Source organism: Penicillium oxalicum, chromosome IV (assembly GCF_001723175.1).
Source record: "Penicillium oxalicum strain HP7-1 chromosome IV, whole genome shotgun sequence".
NCBI classification, from domain to species: Eukaryota; Fungi; Ascomycota; class Eurotiomycetes; order Eurotiales; family Aspergillaceae; genus Penicillium; species Penicillium oxalicum.
This window is the reverse complement of record NC_064653.1, coordinates 302,365-320,281: the sequence shown is the minus strand read 5'-3', so window position 1 is coordinate 320,281 and position 17,917 is coordinate 302,365. Positions and strand designations below refer to the sequence as shown.

At 53.4% G+C, this 17,917-nt stretch overlaps 8 protein-coding genes across 8 annotated transcripts; 4 read left to right on the top strand and 4 right to left on the bottom strand.

Annotated features, from left to right (window-relative positions):
• Window positions 1-1,188: 1,188 nt before the first annotated feature.
• On the top strand, window positions 1,189-2,171 carry POX_d04893 (Ribose-5-phosphate isomerase; the record flags this gene model as incomplete). Its single annotated transcript, XM_050113751.1, has 2 exons — window positions 1,189-1,567; window positions 1,732-2,171. 2 exons carry the CDS (start codon window positions 1,189-1,191, stop codon window positions 2,169-2,171), a joined length of 819 nt encoding a protein of 272 aa, XP_049968702.1.
• A 403-nt stretch (window positions 2,172-2,574) lies between these two features.
• On the bottom strand, window positions 2,575-3,848 carry POX_d04892 (Mitotic checkpoint protein BUB3.2; the record flags this gene model as incomplete). The annotated part of the gene is made up of 3 exons (XM_050113750.1): window positions 2,575-3,391; window positions 3,508-3,763; window positions 3,839-3,848. The coding sequence occupies 3 exons, from the start codon at window positions 3,846-3,848 to the stop codon at window positions 2,575-2,577; spliced, it is 1,083 nt and encodes a 360-aa protein (XP_049968701.1).
• A 405-nt stretch (window positions 3,849-4,253) lies between these two features.
• POX_d04891 (GPN-loop GTPase 2) lies at window positions 4,254-5,485 on the top strand (the record flags this gene model as incomplete). Its single annotated transcript, XM_050113749.1, has 3 exons — window positions 4,254-4,542; window positions 4,625-4,725; window positions 4,796-5,485. 3 exons carry the CDS (start codon window positions 4,254-4,256, stop codon window positions 5,483-5,485), a joined length of 1,080 nt encoding a protein of 359 aa, XP_049968700.1.
• Window positions 5,486-5,707: 222 nt separating this feature from the next.
• On the bottom strand, window positions 5,708-6,482 carry POX_d04890 (uncharacterized protein; the record flags this gene model as incomplete). The annotated part of the gene is made up of 2 exons (XM_050113748.1): window positions 5,708-6,099; window positions 6,242-6,482. 2 exons carry the CDS (start codon window positions 6,480-6,482, stop codon window positions 5,708-5,710), a joined length of 633 nt encoding a protein of 210 aa, XP_049968699.1.
• Window positions 6,483-7,367: 885 nt separating this feature from the next.
• On the bottom strand, window positions 7,368-9,507 carry POX_d04889 (ATP-citrate synthase subunit 1; the record flags this gene model as incomplete). The annotated part of the gene is made up of 3 exons (XM_050113747.1): window positions 7,368-8,891; window positions 8,990-9,296; window positions 9,368-9,507. 3 exons carry the CDS (start codon window positions 9,505-9,507, stop codon window positions 7,368-7,370), a joined length of 1,971 nt encoding a protein of 656 aa, XP_049968698.1.
• Window positions 9,508-11,031: 1,524 nt separating this feature from the next.
• On the bottom strand, window positions 11,032-11,516 carry POX_d04888 (uncharacterized protein; the record flags this gene model as incomplete). Its single annotated transcript, XM_050113746.1, has 2 exons — window positions 11,032-11,389; window positions 11,470-11,516. The coding sequence occupies 2 exons, from the start codon at window positions 11,514-11,516 to the stop codon at window positions 11,032-11,034; spliced, it is 405 nt and encodes a 134-aa protein (XP_049968697.1).
• A 500-nt stretch (window positions 11,517-12,016) lies between these two features.
• POX_d04887 (putative ATP-citrate synthase subunit 2) lies at window positions 12,017-13,794 on the top strand (the record flags this gene model as incomplete). The annotated part of the gene is made up of 4 exons (XM_050113745.1): window positions 12,017-12,429; window positions 12,495-12,522; window positions 12,675-13,332; window positions 13,436-13,794. 4 exons carry the CDS (start codon window positions 12,017-12,019, stop codon window positions 13,792-13,794), a joined length of 1,458 nt encoding a protein of 485 aa, XP_049968696.1.
• A 1,309-nt stretch (window positions 13,795-15,103) lies between these two features.
• POX_d04886 (uncharacterized protein) lies at window positions 15,104-16,985 on the top strand (the record flags this gene model as incomplete). Its single annotated transcript, XM_050113744.1, has 2 exons — window positions 15,104-16,555; window positions 16,659-16,985. The coding sequence occupies 2 exons, from the start codon at window positions 15,104-15,106 to the stop codon at window positions 16,983-16,985; spliced, it is 1,779 nt and encodes a 592-aa protein (XP_049968695.1).
• Window positions 16,986-17,917: the final 932 nt, after the last annotated feature.

The following is a 17,917-nucleotide window of genomic DNA, read 5'->3' as shown; positions in this document are numbered from 1 at the left end:
GTGAGGATGATGGTTTGTTCAGTGAACTCGTCAACATGCGTGGCAGACCCTGGAGAAGTTCTTACAACCGTGGTATTATTATGGCTCAATTTGTGGAGTATTTTGACTTTGGAGTCTTTAATTGTGAACCTTTAGATTTGCATATCGTGACGGATCTTAGCGGGAATGGAAGGATTACCTTCATCCGTTCATGAAGTATTTCCGCGGACATCAAACCATTGACGCAACCCGCGCATTGTAGACCTGAGCTCTTCTCTCACAAAATAACTCGAGCCCGATCCAGGGAGTGTGAGGCATATTGAGCTCGATTTGGTTCTCCCCAAACCATCATCGGCATGCCCGATTGCAGCCGGCATTGGAAGCACATAGCTTCCACGCTCCAGCCTTGCGGGACGACAGATTTGCCATGGGGTTCTCTTTTGACAGACGGTAGAAGGCTACAAACCCAGTCGACTGTTCTCTGCCAATATCTACGCCTGTATTGATCTGGTCTTCTCCGCCTACTCTACGGGTCCGGATAATAGCCATGCTAATTCATCCTAAGATCTTTCCCGTCTTTTCGACGTAGAACAGACATCAAACATGACCAAACATGGCAAAATCGGGAACGGCCCTTGCATACGAATGTACGCTTCATTACTCATGATTGACTATCTTCTCTGGTCTATCTTTCATCCACGGTTGATCAGTCATCCTGACCGTGTCGGGTCATCCCCTTAGCTCCCGATTAGACTGTCCTTTGCGCCCCCCCACAACCTCAACCGTCAAATTAACCGGACAGACCGGATTCGCTGCCGAGTCCATCAACAAACCAACCGGTCAACCAAAAAGAGGAAGAAGAAGCAGCTGCACACACGCAGTGATCCACTGATTCAGTATACAGCAAAAGGTTCCGTCATAGGCTCGAATGGCCAACTGAAGTCCAATTATCTACTGTCATATATAATACCAGCGACCTCTTCTGCAGGTCATCCCTCCTTCATGAAGTCTCGACTGTTAGTCTGCCATCGACCCTCTTGCGCTGCTCTCCGCCTCGCCCCTCGCCGCCCTCCTCCCGGTCCGCAATCGCCCCGCCTTCTGCGTCAGATTCGCTTTTGCTCTCGAGCCTCTCGACCGCGTCTTCCAGTCCTCTCCAGTTTTCCGCCTACAGCGCTGCCCCTCTGTAGACCCCGCCGCTATCTCACCAGTATGAACGACGCTGTCGAAGAAGCCAAGCGCGCCGCCGCAAAGATTGCGGTCGCCAATCACTACCCTAAAAACGCTCGCTGGGTCGGCATTGGCAGTGGCACGACGATTGTCTACGTCGTCGAGGCCATTACGGCTCTCGGGGTCGACACCTCCAACACCCGCTTTGTCCCCACGGGCTACCAGTCGCGCCAGTGCATTCTCAGCGCAGGTCTGACCCCGGTGGAATTTGATGCGCTGCCCACGGGAACCGTGCTGGATGTCGCTTTCGACGGCGCGGATGAGGTGGACGAGGATCTGAACTGTATCAAGGGCGGCGGTGCTTGTCTCTTCCAGGAAAAGCTTGTTGCGATGCAAGCAAAGGAATTCATCTGCGTGGCAGGTTCGTCTCCGCCGATCGACGTTGGCGATCAATTCACTTCCCTCCCACGAACCCCGTCATTGCCTTCTGGCGTTGCTTCTTCTGCGAGACCGTTGGTGCATTCTGACCCGATATCGGAACTGATCAACTGACCCTTTTCCATTTCGAATTGCGCTCGATTCTAGATTCGCGCAAACTTCAAACTCGTCTGCTTTCCAATTGGAAGTATATTCCCATTGAAGTCGCCCCCATTGCGGCCTTCCGCGTTCAAAGGAGACTGGTCGAACTCGGCTCTATCAACCCCGCCATCCGCATGAACAAGGATCTCAAGCAAGGTCCTCTCAAGACCGACCAGGCCTTCTTCCTCATCGATGCCCCCTTCAAGCCGCTCTTGACCAAGGCAGATGTTGCCAATGGCCAGGACGGCTCAGGCACGGACGGTGTGTGGGAAGTAGGTGCGCTGTCGGAGAAGATCAAAGAAATCACCGGCGTCCTCGACGTTGGTATTTTCTTCGGTATGACCGGCCCCCAGGCCACCGCGGCCGGTGGTCTGGGTGGCCAACGGCCGGTGGCGGCGTACTTTGGTATGCCCGATGGGACTGTCTCTGTGCGCAAAGCGTCTTAGATGGGACGGGAGTAGAAGGGGGCAGGCTGAAGCGGGTTGGGAAAAAGGTTGAGTGATCGGATGGTTGGTATAGCACTGCCGCATGAGCAGCATGAACGGGACGAGGACATGACGTGGGTTCCCATACATACACACACACACAAAAAAAAGATTTAGACGATACCAGCGTGACTTAGAAGAAATGGGGAAGGGACATGGTCCCAATCTTCGGCGATGGCAGAGTGTGCAGACTTTTAAAGGTTGTTTTTTCTTCTTTTTTTTCGAATCTACATCGATCAGACAAGGCATGTGACTTTGGGAAAGGGAGCGCATTTCACCAGGACAGTTGACGTCTCTAGCGGGGGCTTTGATATTTCGTTCAGCTGTTGCAGAGAAGGGATCTAACACTAAAGCCACTCCGAGTCTATTTGGCTCCCTTGGCCTTGGCTTCTGTCTCGCCCAGTTCCTTCACGATGACTTTGACGACTCCCTCCGAAAGGTCCTCCTGACCATCTTCAAACCCGGGACTAATGGCAATGGCCAGATACTTTCCGTTGCCACTGAACCCAAGGGCGGCCACGCTCGAGGGATATTTCTGGTATTGGCGGATACGGCGCTTCGAGATCCCATCCCACAGCGCCACCACCCCATCCCCTCCACCGGAAGCAAATGTGCCAAAGATCGGGTGGAACGCAAGCGCATTCACGGGGTAGACCACATCCACGCCGTCCTCGGCGGTCTGGCGGTGACATTTGAAAGCGTACTTGCGAGCCTGCGACTCGGGTGAGGGATCGAACCATTCCACCGCCACGCGACCTTCGATGCTGGAGGAGGCGTACCCCGCATCGTCGGGCATGCATGCGACGCAGCGAGTCATGAACTTCAAGCTGCTCTCCCGCCGTTGCCAGGGCTCTAGTTCCACTTTGTTTCCTTCCACGGTATCTCCATCGGCCTGCTCAGTGAGAAGAGCCAATGACTTCAAATCGTAAATGTGTAAGGCGCGCGAGGCCATCGCGACAACAAGCTTGGTCGCGGTCAGAGATAGAGAGAAGGGTTTGGAGGGGAGAGGGATTGTCGACGGTACGGATTGCGTGTTCGCGCCTGCATCTGGCCGATGCACATGGAGGGTGGAGTCCCATGAACCGGAGATGACGAGGTTGTGTTCACGACTGTAGACCACGCTGCGGACTCCGGCTTCGTGACTGCTCAGCACGGTCTGTTCCGATGTATTCAGATCGATTCTGCCATGGGCTATTAGCACGTTGGACGAGAAAAGGAAAACAAAAACAAAAATAACCATGAGAGAAGGGAAGGCCATGAAGTGCTTCTTCGAGAACTTAGCCCTGACGATACTCACTTTCGCACGTCCCAATCCAGGCCCGCCGTGTAGATCTCATTTTCATTCTCGCCAAAACAAACGTCGAGGACAGGCGCACGATGTTCAAATTTCTGCAGTAGCTTTCCTTCCCCCACTGCGCCATTCTCATCGCGAAGGTCGTATAAATAGACATTCTTGTCCCATGACGACACCACCAACCGGGTTGAATTAGGGTCGGGTGAGAATTTGAGCGCAGAGATGGCGTCGGTTGGCGGTGACGCCAAAGTGAATTGATCTAGATAGGGTCAGCATGATTTATTTGAAGCACAAATAGGTAGCAGAGAATCAGATTCAATGGAGCAAAACTCACTTGATGACATGTCGGCGCCGGATTATGAGATGGTGTCGCAAGAGAAGCTGTTTCTCGGAGCTAGCTGTATTGCCGCATTTTCTGCCATTCGATGCCGCCATGTCTTTCCCCCGCGGTCCCAGAAAAAGTGTCGCGCGATTGCTGCGAGAGGAGCCTCATCCTCTTAGACTTTGAAGTGGCAAAAGGTTGAACAACTAGAAGCCCCCCTCTCTCTCTTCAAGCGGTAATCTGGCTGTGCTAGCGTGGAGATCACCATACAAATCTTCAACCGCTGGCTAAGAACACACAGTCCTTTTTTTTTAACTGCCGGGCGATTCGCAGCCTCAACGTGGAACCGGACCTGCCGCGGCCCCCCGATTCTCTGTCATTCGATCCGCAACTCCGCGACGTCTGAATTGTTGCACCTCTCGTTAGGATGCCTTTCGCACAACTGGTCATTGGCCCTCCAGGGGCTGGCAAGTCCACCTACTGCAATGGAATGCATCAGTTCCTCGGCGCGATCGGCCGGAAGTGCTCGATTGTGAATCTCGACCCCGCCAATGACAGAACCTCGTATCCGTGTGCGCTGGACGTGCGCGATCTGGTCACGCTGGAGGAAATCATGGATGAACATAAACTGGGACCTAATGGAGCGACGCTATATGCGCTGGAGGATCTGGAAGAGAACTATGAGTGGTTGGCAGAGGGACTCAAACAGCTTGGAGGTACGTCGAGATCGTGATGCGGCGTAATAGACGTCTACTCCCGATTTTTACTCTCTTTGGCTTTGGACTCACTCGGATGTAGACGACTATGTGATCTTCGACTGTCCCGGTCAGGTTGAGCTGTTTACGCATCACGCCTCATTACGAAATATTTTCTTCCAGATTTCAAAAATGGGCTACCGAGTAAGTTCCCTTCGAAGTTGACTTTGTTCTTGCTGGTGCTCGCGTTGCTCACGTTCAACTCGTGGTGTAGCTGATCGTCATCCACCTGATTGACTCCTACGCCCTCACTCTCCCATCAATGTACATCTCCGCCCTCCTTCTATCCCTCCGTGCCATGTTACAGCTCGATCTCCCCCACTTGAATGTCTTGACGAAAATCGACAACCTCTCCAACTATACCAACCTCCCCTTCAATCTCGACTTTTACACCGAAGTTCAAGACCTCAACTACCTCCTCCCCCATCTTGAGGCTGAATCCTCACGCTTGACAAATTCCAAATTTGGCGCTCTGAATAATGCAATTATCGATTTGGTCGAAGAGTTTGGCCTCGTGGCGTTTGAAACACTGGCCGTTGAAGATAAGAAAAGTATGATGAATCTCCTGAAAGCGATCGACCGAGCGAGCGGATATGCATTTGGGCCCGCCGAGGGTGCCAATGATACGGTTTGGTCGGTAGCTGTGCGGGAGGGCCTCGGGGGGATGGACGTGCGAGATGTGCAGGAGCGATGGTTGGATGCAAAGGACGAGTACGATGCTCAAGAGCGCGCAGAGTTGGAAGAAACGGCCCGACAAGAAGAGGAGGCGCGGAGGGCTGCCATGAACGCGCAAATGGATGGTCAGGCGGAGACCAAAGACGGAGATGATTTCGATGATGATCTGGCGAGTTGGAAGGCGCCTGTGCCAAATAGTGGAATTACCGTGCGGCGCAAACAGACGTAGCGTTGCGTACCACAAGATTCAACAGGAACCAACAAAAGCAAACGGGATTCTCATCTCCCATCCTCAAAAGGAAACTCAATCCGTTGCAACAAAAAGTCAAGAAGAAACAAAACGGGGGTATCATAATATGCGCGCACTTCACCCAAAGACAAGAAAAAAAAAAGAAACATCTACCTGCTCCAGTCCAGCTCATTCCCTCCAACTCCAGCCCGAAGAACCCTCTCAATTATCGTCCTCATCATCATACATCCTCTCATCACCGCTCTCATCCATCACCGTCATCACTGGCGCCAAACCCTTTCCCTTTTCCGCCCCGGAAATCAAATCCCCCAACACGCCCTCCTCCTCCATCCCTCGCACGCGAACAATCTCCCTCCTCGCCCGCCGAATCGCCTCCTCCTCTGCCTTGCGCATCGTCCCGGACACCCTCAGGACTCGAAAGACGCACGGCCGTTCCCGGCCTCCATTGGGCCGTTTATATCCCGCCGTCGTCGTCCCGGGCTCAATCACCGCAGGCACATGAGACATGTACGTGAGCGCGGACCAGACCAACCGAAATGAGGCTCGTGGGCAGCGAATAATCGCCGTAGAAGTAGCGGGAGACAAGTATTTGACTGGAGGAAATCACAAAAGGAGATTGAAATTAGCATTGCAATGTCCAGTTAATTCTCACATCATAAACGAGGGCAAATCGTGATTCTCCTTCTTTTTTTTTAAAAAAAAAAAGACAAACAAAACACAAAATAAAAGACATACCTTGGAGTCCTGTCGCCGAAGCCCCGCCAAGTTTACCCACGCCCCAATCGCCATACATTTCCCCGACTTCTTCACGGATCATCTTGGCGAGCAATCCCGGCGTGAGCGCGTTTGAGGTCGGAGCGTGAATAGCCACCTGGGCGGCGTGGGGAGATTGAGAGATTGCTTTGGTGGACGGCCATGTTGTAGATTCGGGATAGAGAATGTCCAAGAGGAGGTATCGGTTCTTGAGGCGGACCATTGTTGGTAGTGCTGGTGCTTTTTAAATTATTATTTTCTTCTAAAGGTCGAGTTCTTGAGGAATATGGATGGAGGTAAGAGTGATGGGGTTGGGAGCTTGGGGGGAAAAAGATTGGCGGATGCGGGCTGTTGATAAGCGATAAGCAGGCGGGGAGATGGGCTGTGGATGTGATTGTTGGAGATGTCTAAGGTCCTGGAACGGTGTTCCTGTGCGCTAAAAGTAGCAATAAGCCCCCAGGAAGTCGGCATGGGAGGGAATGTTATTTGATACGTCTACGAGACCGACGAGGCATGAATAAATCGCACGGTTCTATTGGTTACCAAACGCGTCTGAAATCGATTTGCCGGACAACGCAGAAGTACCAGACCTAGAGATCTCGAATATCTAATTCAGAGCCGGAGAGGGCAAAACAATCATCATGGAAGAGGGTAACTTTCATTAGATCCCCCTTCAGAGAGGTCTAGTCATCTAAATGAAGAAAGGAGACAAAATAAAAATTAAAACAGAGATCCATAATCGGGCATCACACCGCCCGGAAGAACGTCGACCATCGCCATTCCTCCGTCGGGTCCGCGGTTTTATGCCCACCTCAACAAGGTAGACGAGATAAAGATGGGGGACATACACGCAAAGACGGCTGCAAAAAAAAATTGAACAAGGCATAAAAGACACGAGGAAGAAATATGAAATGACCCAAACAAGGGGGTGTTCAACCCATCCAAACTCCACCGTTGGAACCAGTAACCAAATAATATGCCATGGGGCGATATGGTTCTCACAACGGGCTGTATACCACCAGCGGACAGAGCGCTGTAAATCATGTCATGTGAAGGGGGGGGGAAGGGGGCAAAGAAGGTATAGAATCGGCGGAAAAAGGTATCAAAATCACAGGTTAACCTCAACACGACCCTCGGCACCACCCTTCTGCAGAGTGGGGAGGAGATAGGTGATGTCGTCCCAGGGGTGACGGTACAGACCGGTGCGCAGACGCTTCTGGTCCAGGTAGTGGGCAATCAGACCAATCGAGCGACCCAGCACGAACAGACCGTTCAGGACACCCATGCGCATGTAGTCCTCAACCTCTTCGGCAGAGAAGGCACCACAGTTGCGAAGCAGGTCAACGAAGCAGACAGCAACACAACCGTCGACGTTGAGAATCAGGTTGTCCTTCTTGGAAGTGGTGACGGTCTCGACGGCAATGGCGTAGTCGAGGAGCTTGGTGCTAGGGAAGTGCTTCTTGACAAACTCCTTGACGAGCTCCACACGGAGATCGGGGTTGTTGCGGGACTTGACCTTGTGGCCGATACCGGGAATCAGCTTGTTCTCCTTGCGCATGATGTCGACGAAGTCACGAGGGCTGAGGCCCTTGTCGAAGGCCTTGGTGAACTCCTCGGCGGCACCGTCGAGAGCACCACCGAAACGAGAACCAATGGTCAGGAGACCGGAAACGAGAGCACTGATCAGATCCTTGCCAGCACGGGTGGTGATGATGGTGTTCATGGCACCGGAAACGGCGGGACCGTGATCAGCAGTGAGCATGAGGACCATCTCCAGGAACTTGCTGGCATAGGGAGGCAGGCGGCGGCGGAACCAGAGCAGGGACATGACACCGCCGATACCAATGTCCTCGCGGAAGACGTCGGAGATGGGCATACCGGCGTAGAGCAGCTCCTGGCCACGGTCGTCGGAGATGGTGGAGATGAAGGCGGCGGGCTTACGGACGAGACCCAGCTCCTGGGCCCAAGAGTAGTCGATGGGGATTTTGGGAACCACGGGCTCGGGGGCGGGGACGATGCTACCCTTCTGGACCTCGGCGTCGTACACCTGCTTGAGGAGCTGGGGCAGCTCCTCGAAGGTCTCGGGAACGTGAATACCAGCCTCACGCATGGCCTGGTTCTTGAAGACAGCAGTCTCAAGCTGAGAGTTGGCGGAGGCACCGGCGTGACCGAATTGGACCTCAGTCTTGAACATGCTGGCGCAAGTTCCGATGGCCCAAGCAACGATGGGCTTGGTGATAACGCCGTTCTTGACGGCTTCAATCACACGATACTCCTCAACACCACCGACCTCACCCAGCAGGACGAGGATCTTGCACTCAGGCTCGGCCTGGTAACGAAGCAAATGGTCGATGAAGGTGGTTCCGGGGTAACGGTCACCACCAATGGCGACACCCTCGTACACACCATCGGTGTTTTGAGAAATGATGTTGTTCAGCTCGTTGGACATACCACCGGACTTGGAAACATATCCGACGGAACCCTTGCGGTACAGCTTGGAAGCGACGATGTTGTCCATCATACCTCCAGTGTTACCGATCTTGAAGGAACCGGGCTTGATACCACCGACAGTGGCGGGACCGATGATGGTGATGCCCTTCTCCTTGGCAGCAACCAGAATCTCACGAGCACGCTACACAGGGAAAGAGTCAGTCGGGGTGTCGACAAAAGGTGATGAGGCAAGTTAAATGCGTGGAAGAACAGGCCGATTTGGGGGGGTGGGGGACCTACACGCTCGGGCACACCCTCGGCAATAATGGCGATGGAGCGGATCTGGGGGAAGTTCATGAGCTCCATGGTGGAGCTGTAGACAGAGCGGGAGGAGGCAAAGTTCACGACGGTGTCGACGTCGGGGTGCTTGGCCATGGCCTTCTCGACGTCCTGGTAGACAGGCAGAAGGGTCTCGCTGGTGCCCCAGTACATCTTGCTGACGAACTGACCACCGAAAGTGTAGATGATACCGGCCACGGAGGGAGTCGAGCGCTTGCAAATGAAGTCAAAGTCGAGCATGCCCTGCACGGCTCGGGGTTGCATGCCGCTGTGAACAAGTCGGCGTTAACTTCGAGTCGCCTTTGGCCTTGGGAGGGAGTCTGCTATCACTCCACTTACTATACGAAGCATCGTGTCTTGTTGTGGAAGAGAGCGTTCTGGAGGGGAGAGAGCACACGGCTGGGAGGGTTGAAGCGAGTGATGTTGTCGTTGGCGTTTTGCACACCATTGCTGGCGGCAGAGAGAGAGGTGGAGGGCATGATGATTATCTGCAGCCGTTGAGGTCTGTTAGAGGGTTCTGAACAGGTTGCGAGTCGAATGCGTGGTCGAAAGACGAAGTCCAGTCAAAGATTAAAGTTGGGCAGACCAGGGACGGTGACGGTGGATCAAGTGGTGATGATGTAGATGGAGAAATGATTGTGTCCTGAGATGGTGAAGGAGAAGCACTCACGTATGTATGTTGAACAGCCCAAGAAAGGTAGATGGAAGGAAAAGGAAGAGGAGAATGGGATTCGGCGAGAAGTTACAAGTGGTTCAACAGGAGAGCTCAGCGTTGAGAAAAATCCACGGGGCCAAGTACTCGCAGGTACGGTGTACAGCTCCTCCCTGCGGTAATTTTGGGTTTTGAGGATGAAGATGGCGAGGGGAGGGGGGCAAGTGATGGGGTGGAGCTCGAGGGGTTCGTACAGTACATACGAGGTCTGTATGGCCCATACCATGGGTGTCCAGGCTTTACCGATGCGGTGATGATCTTACGCGTTAGGCCCGAAATGGAGAACGAGAGCTGATGGGGGTGGGCCACGCCTCAACAACTCCAGTCGACTTGACGAGTTCCCCTGACGATGCCTGGGAAGCCGATGGAAGCATAGAATCTCCATCCCATCCTTCCAACGCTACCGGGCGCTCCTCCGCAACGATGTGCCTGCGGCTTTGACAGCTAGACCGCTAGTGCTAATGCTAGTGCTTCCACAAGATCCGCGCTACGAGTAGTCTAGCACTGTGCCGAGTGTGCTCCAGCTCGTGTACAGTACTGTTCGAAAGAAGCTTCTTGTGGTTTGCTGTGTTCGCAGTCCCCAAAGTACCGGGTACCATCGAGACTGCTAGCGACACCGCCCCACTGTGGGTAGATCTATTTTCTCCGGCAGGGCAAGGTACCCGGTACGATGTTCACGGTACCGGTGTTCATGGTGCCGTTCCCTCGGCCGTGGGCTGACATGCTCACTGCACGTACGGGTTTCCGAGTCCGGCATCTTCGTGTGATGACAGCATCACGGCCATGCACATACATGATGCAACATCACAATGGGGACGAGCTCTCGTGAGCCCGGAAGACACTCTGGGGGAGTGTCTCAGCATCCGCATTCATCTGCCTTGGTTGAGCCTCCGCCTATTTTGGGTTTCATCGATACTGCCTCAAGCCGGGCTCCACTGAAGCCAATGCCAAGTTATCATTCAAGTGGACTCATAAAGCATGCCAATTCAGTCCCCTCTGGGAACCTCGAGGGGAACATGAGGACAGTGAGACGGAGGTGCAGCATCACACAGGACGGCACTCCTATTGGGAGACCTTCAGACCTTTCGGGACTCTAACTCGGCGACTGGTTCTATTGATGTCCGGATATGATAAGTAGAATGCCCACCTGGTGTAGTATGTGCATGGGGTATAGTACATCACTGCGAAGCTGCATACACATCGCATGTGTAGGCACTCCATGTCCTGGAAGATCTCTCAGATGGGGTGATTCGTCTGGTCCAGCAAAGTGAAGCGGTGAGATAGGGTACGTTTACTTGCAGTGCAGCTGCCGGTTCCTTGGACTCGTGCCCTCGAAATCTGTCCGTTGATCAATTTGGCAACCTTCGGGAATCGTCAAGTGCACAGAGCTGTAGTTTGGACCCATTCCACCACCGTAGATTCCCAGATCTGCTCCCTTCACTGGAGTGTTTGGCCCGCTAAAGATCATCTTGGAGGCATCGACGGAGGGCTCCGCATCCCGCCTGCTTTGCCGAATGTCCAAGTGGCACGCCCAACAGAATCCCAGAGGACGGGGAGACTCAAGGAGCGGTATGAAGCGACCCAGCCAGGACGTGATGTGCACCAACGAAGATCCAGAAGAACATGCACGGAGCGCGTCCAACCAGTTCCTGAGCCAAAAGTCGAGAAGCTACGGTGTAGCTTTGAGTATAGTCTGGTCGCACCGTGGCGGCCATTGTGCCCTCCGTACCAGAAACTTCCGGGAACGGTCGTCACCCAGGCGAGGGTAATGGTCATGACGGTTATTACCATACGGCAGATCACCCCAACGCCCTGGTCCAAGCAACTCAATTGAGCCCACCCTGCACGGTAATCCACTAGTAGCTCCCACTCCGCCCAGGTGCCGGCCCATCGTCATTGGGTCGCTCTGTGCCCCACCTTCTGGGCTCAACAGCCGGTGGAGCCCCAACTTTCACTCCACCCCAGTCTCAAGTGACCGCTCAATTGTACGCTGTAATCTCCAGCACTTTACGGTATCTCATCTTTTTTGGAGGGACCCTCCCCGCGGTGAGAGCTTCGTACTGTACGCTGTACCTTCCAGTCCACAGTCCACACCGTCCCACCAGATCCCCCAATCGCCTTGAGATCTCTCTGCTTCAATTGATCCCTTCTCCTTCACTGATCTTTGATCACTCTTTCATACTTCTCTCGTGCCGCTTTTTTCTCCTCCCACTCCCCCCTCTTTCTCTTTTCTCGCATAGACACCCATACCCATACACACACACACACACATCACCATGTCCGCCAAATCTATCCTCGAGGCCGACGGAAAGGCCATCCTCAACTACCACCTCACTCGCGCTCCCGTCATCAAGCCCACTCCTCTCCCTGCTTCCTCCACACACAACCCGCCTCCCCGTTTGGCCTCTCTCCATTTCCCCGAAGACAAGACCGTCAAGGATGTCCTCGACCAGGCCGAGGTCACCTACCCATGGCTGCTCGTTCCCGGCTCCAAGTTCGTCGCCAAGCCCGATCAATTGATCAAGCGTCGAGGCAAGTCTGGCCTCCTTGCTCTGAACAAGACCTGGGCAGAGGCTCGCGAGTGGATTGAGGCTCGTGCAACCAAGGAGGTCCAGGTTGAGCACGTCACGGGTGTTCTGCGTCAGTTCCTCGTGGAGCCTATGGTTCCCCACGCCCAGGAGACAGAGAGGTAAGAGACTTTCTGCAGTCCGGGGCGGGTGAAATGATGTCTCCATACTGACCTGCTGCGTATAGCTATGTCTGCATCAACTCCGTTCGCGAGGTAAGACCCCAATATTGACTCGAGACTGCTTGCCCTTGCATCCAAAACTTGGCCGATCCTGCCGCCCATGAGCCAGGTCGTTGATTTCCACATGGATCAAGAGACTGGATTCCTTGTTTGACAGGCACCCAGAAAACTAACGCGGAACACAGGGTGACTGGATCCTGTTCTACCACGAGGGTGGTGTCGATGTCGGTGATGTTGACGCCAAGGCTGAGAAGCTCCTGATTCCCGTCGACCTGAAGAAGTTCCCCTCCAACGAAGAGATCGCCTCCGCTCTGTTGAGCAAGGTTCCCAAGGGTATCCACAACGTCCTCGTCGACTTCATCTGCCGCCTCTACGCCGTCTACGTGGATTGTCAGTTCACCTACCTCGAGATCAACCCTCTCGTGGTCATCCCCAACGCCGATGCCACCTCTGCCGATGTCTACTTCCTCGACCTGGCTGCCAAGCTTGACCAGACGGCCGAGTTCGAGTGCGGCACCAAGTGGGCTGTCGCCCGGAGCCCCGCTGCCCTGGGTCTCCCCACTCTACCTTCCGCTGACGGCAAAGTCAACATTGATGCCGGTCCTCCCATGGAGTTCCCTGCTCCTTTCGGCCGTGAGCTGAGCAAGGAGGAGAAGTTCATCTCCGATATGGACGCCAAGACCGGTGCCTCCCTGAAGTTGACCGTGTTGAATGCCAATGGCCGTATCTGGACCCTCGTCGCTGGTGGTGGTGCTTCCGTTGTCTACGCCGACGCTATCGCCTCTGCCGGTTTCGTCAGCGAGCTTGCCAACTACGGCGAGTACTCTGGTGCTCCTTCGGAGGGTAAGATCCCCCCCCCCCCCCCCCCCTCCTGAGTTATTCCCCGGAATGACGAGTTCCATTTCTTGCTCGTATCATGTTTGCTGACTACAGCTCTCCCTGTTAGGTCAAACTTACTCCTACGCCAAGACCGTGCTCGACCTGATGCTCCGCGCTCCTACTCACCCCGAGGGCAAGGTTCTCTTCATCGGTGGTGGTATTGCCAACTTCACCAACGTTGCCTCCACCTTCAAGGGTGTGATCCGTGCTCTCCGCGAGTTCGCTCCTATCCTCATTGAGCACAAGGTTCAAATTTGGGTTCGCCGTGCGGGCCCCAACTACCAGGAGGGCTTGAAGAACATCAAGGCTGTTGGTGTCGAGCTCGGGCTCGACATGCACGTCTACGGCCCCGAGATGCACGTTTCCGGTATCGTGCCTTTGGCCCTTCTCGGCAAGAAGACTGATGTCAAGGAATTCAGCGCTTAAACGACTACCCCTTTCTGCTTTTCGCTTCTTTTTTCTTCTTTTTTCTGTGACGGGTTGCTTTCTATTTAATTGTTTCGTTTCTGCAGCGTCAACTCCGTTGCATGGGTTTGTGATAATGCATGGCATGATATGAAATTCTCGGAGTTTGGCCTGAAGAGCAGTGGGGGGGAAAACTGGAGAAGAAGCGGACCTGTCCGAGCAGCATGAGCGTTCTCTCCCTCCCCTCTGTCTCCCTCTTCTGGTTCACTCTGTTTTGTTGGTCTTGGGTATGGCGTTTCTTCCCACCCCGGACTCAAAAAGACCGGCTGTTTGGTGCCCGACGTATATGATTAGATCTCTTCTTTTTTTTTTGTTGAATCGTACCGCGGGGGAAAAGAGATCTGTATTCCCCATCGGTTAATACCAAATGATGAAACAACTTGATATGATTCGCTCTTGTGAGATCGTAGCGCTCAGTGCTTCGTTTACAGCGTAGTCTCAAGACTTGTCGCATTTTTCAATCTACGGGTATACAAGTATCCACGAGCGGGAAAAGTCGGAAAGAGAGCTATCCAGAACATTTGAGATACGTAGGTGACGCGGATGGAAAGCGATGCCAGTAGCATCATCCGCGCTGGGATGATCATAGTCTCTCGTCCACATTCTTCTTCAATCTGTGGGCATGGACTGGATCTGGAAACCTGACCGTCGCTCGAGACCTCTACGTAGCAAGGAGCCGTAGATTGTAATCCTTGATGTGCGGCGGCACATTTTGTTGGGTACTAGTATCTCCGTATAGAGCTGAGTCAACACGAGGTACTCAGGCGGGGGTACATCTAAACACATATTATGCCATCTCCATTTAAGGTTCTTCCATGTGCAGTACCTTACTACCTACGATTGCAAGTCTCATTGCAGGGCCAGGGATCCCCATAGTGGCGTTAATGGAACTTTCATCTCCATCATTCCGAATTATGGTATGAGTTCCAAATGACACATCAGCCCACTTTCACTAGAACTCACATTGAGCGAAGCCGAAGCCAAGCCTGCTTGATCGATCGACGCGGCACAGCACCTGCGAAATCGCAGCCTTACCCGCACGGAGCATCCAGGCCAACCGACAGGGACGAATGCCACGTGACTGTGTGGTCCCCGGAGGCGGTGGGTTACCCCCGTTCCATCCGGCTACGAGTTACGCTCACCTCCCCCCCATTGAATGCTTTTAACACCCTCGGCGTGCTTGAGTCTTGCTTAAGCCAATGCGTTTCTCTGTCCACAAAATTCGATATTTGTGAGAATTCATGCTGGACACTTCCCCCAGCCCCCGAGTATGGTCTTGAAGCTCAGCTCCCACGACCCTTTGGCAACCTTGCCGCCGGAGATTATCCTTCGCATTCTGGATTTCTCGCCCGTGTCTGTGCTGGCGTCCCTCCTGGCCGTCTCAAAGGCTTGGCATCAATTTATTGACGTCACCCATCAACATGCCATCTACAGCTCCGAATCCAAGACATCCCAACCGAGTGGCACTTCTCGCGACTTAAATTCTCTGGACCAGTCGCTGAGTATTTCAAAATATTACCAAGGTACATCCTCATGGAAGGAATTATGCAAACGTCAGACATTACTGGCCCGCAACTGGGCTGCGAAGAGCCCTGTCTGTCATGACACCGTGTTGCAGGTTGGCAACGATCCAATCTGGCGCTTTCGAGTGGACCTCAAACGCCGGTTATTCATATCAACCTCTCACGCGGGAGGGCTGAATGTCACCGATATGGATTCGGGTCATATCATCTGGCGCCTGCCCTCGACTCTGGATCGGGACGAGAATGCCGTTCGTCCGTACGCTCATTTGGAGTATGAGGATGGGATGGTGGTTTTTGATCGCGAGGGGAATGCCGTGGAGGTCTGGAAAACTGACCTGGAAGGTTTGGCAAGGGGCGAATTTCGGCGCATCGCTGTCTTGAACCACGAATATCAGACCAGAGGCTTTCAACTGTCCTACAATACCCTCTGTGTCGTCTCGAACGAAGGCAAGGGGTTTGTGTACGATATGGCACAGCAACCGCCGGTCATGACCGCATGTCTTGATATTGAACATGGAGCCGTAGGGCATCTGGATCAAAACGAAGACACTGTCATCTATTCGATCGGACAAAAGGGATACTACGCGTACGACAAAAGGTCTGGCGCTTTCTTGGGTGCCCTGCGGCCCACGAGCTCAACCGAGATATTTCACATCTGCGCTCCGCTTGCTGATGCAGATGGGGACACGGCTGCTGAGCCACGCCCCAATTCAGCGCAATCGTCAAGCCGACCTCGGGGTAAAGTGATAACGCCGGTCGAGATCATCCAGGGTGCGCTCCCAATCTCGGATGATTCCGATTACATACCCCATGAAGCAGACGAGTGGGGCGCTGGAATGTTAGACGGTGATCTTTTTGTTGGATTCTCTCGAGCAGGTCGAGTCTTCGTCTGTCCCGATTGGCGTACAGTACTTCGTGATCAATTCGCCTCCTCTACCACTCACGGCTCTCTAATCGAGTGCGAGTCAGATGGGTCCAGTTTTGACCTGGGCGGCTGGCTGGCAATTCGTCATCACCGCTTACTCTTCGAGATCCAAGATCGTGTATATGTTGTATCCTTGGGTCGCGACAATCATGTGAAAGACAAGACGCACGCAGAAAGTGCATCCTTCTCGATCTTGACCAGCTCTGCTCCACAGCTTGCAGTTCCTGTCAGCTACATGACCCTTTGCGACGATGCTATTTTGACTACGTATACTGTTCGTTCTTCCTCCTTTCAGGTCAAAATTCCTTGCCCATTTGACCCCCTTCCCGTCCAAAATGATTGCGATGTATATCGAATCTAACAAACCCCCCCATTAGACTCTTGCTTGGAGACAGCCAATTCCGAACATCCCAGGCAATCATCGGGGACAACGAGAGGAAAATTCCCCGCTGATTTTCCCGACAAAAGCTATCCGCATCTTGAGTATGGCTCCAGAGATTTCCGAACAGGCTTCGAGTGATTCGGATGAAACCAACAATCGCTCCGAGTCTCTGAATTTGAAAGCCAGATCCGGTCCAGGCCAGCCTACAGAGCAGGTGTGGCAGTCGCACGATGTTTCGTTCCAAATGGCCAGTCTCCTGGAAGACAATCTGCCAGATTGGGAAGACGAGGAATTCGTGTCTGATCAGGAGGGCACGGAGTGAAGGATCGTAAATGTTGCTCCCGTTTCTGAAAGGCACATTTGAAAAAGGGGACTATTTAAGTCCTTGGAGGATAGATGTGATGCGCTCTTGTGGTGTGCTTCGCTTAGGGCGTTGAGCCGAGCTCCGCGTGCTAACCCAAGGCACCCTCATCATACTGGATAGCTTCGAGGCCCAATACACCGGTGATCAAGGCGGACTCCGTCTTATCCCTGTCCTCTGGCTTGACTCTAAACACCACCGGTATTCACCATTCACTTTACTCCTCTGCGTGTACATTGGGCCATATTACGGCGCCCGCATCAAATTTGGGTTGCGGCGATGATTACTGCTTCTTGAAGACTTTTTCATCGTGGCCGAATGCCTTTGTGAAACATGCTTTTTCACGTGTTATTCGGACAAGATGCATTCGGTGCAACCTGAAACATCGTTAATATCAACAGGATCATGCTGGGATCCCGCTTCTCGCCTCCGGGGTCGGGGCAATGCCTGGAAGGTCGCACGGAAATGTGGAGTTCCCCACACCGTGCAGAAGGTAAATTGAATACCTTCTTGGTCCGCAATCTCAGTGATTCTTCCACTTGCCTTTGGAAGGCAGCGGTCTTCTTTTTCCGAGCGGCGATCCATCCCGGAACCATAGACCAGCAACGTACTTCCATGTCTTTTCATCTGCTGATAAATATATTGGGGTAGCCTCCAGATGTCTATGTACGAACTTTGTGCATGTCTATTTTCGGGGTTATCCTGCGGCATGACGTGCAATCGAGGCCTTGACGATAAGTGATCTGATGCACGAATTGGAGGCGGGGCGTGGAAATTCTACAAACTACCAAGTACAGACAGGGTGATGCAACAGAGAGACATGACGTGCACTCCCTACCCGTCGCATACGCCCCGTGGGTGCGTTCACCGTGGTTGTGAATAAGTCGAACAGA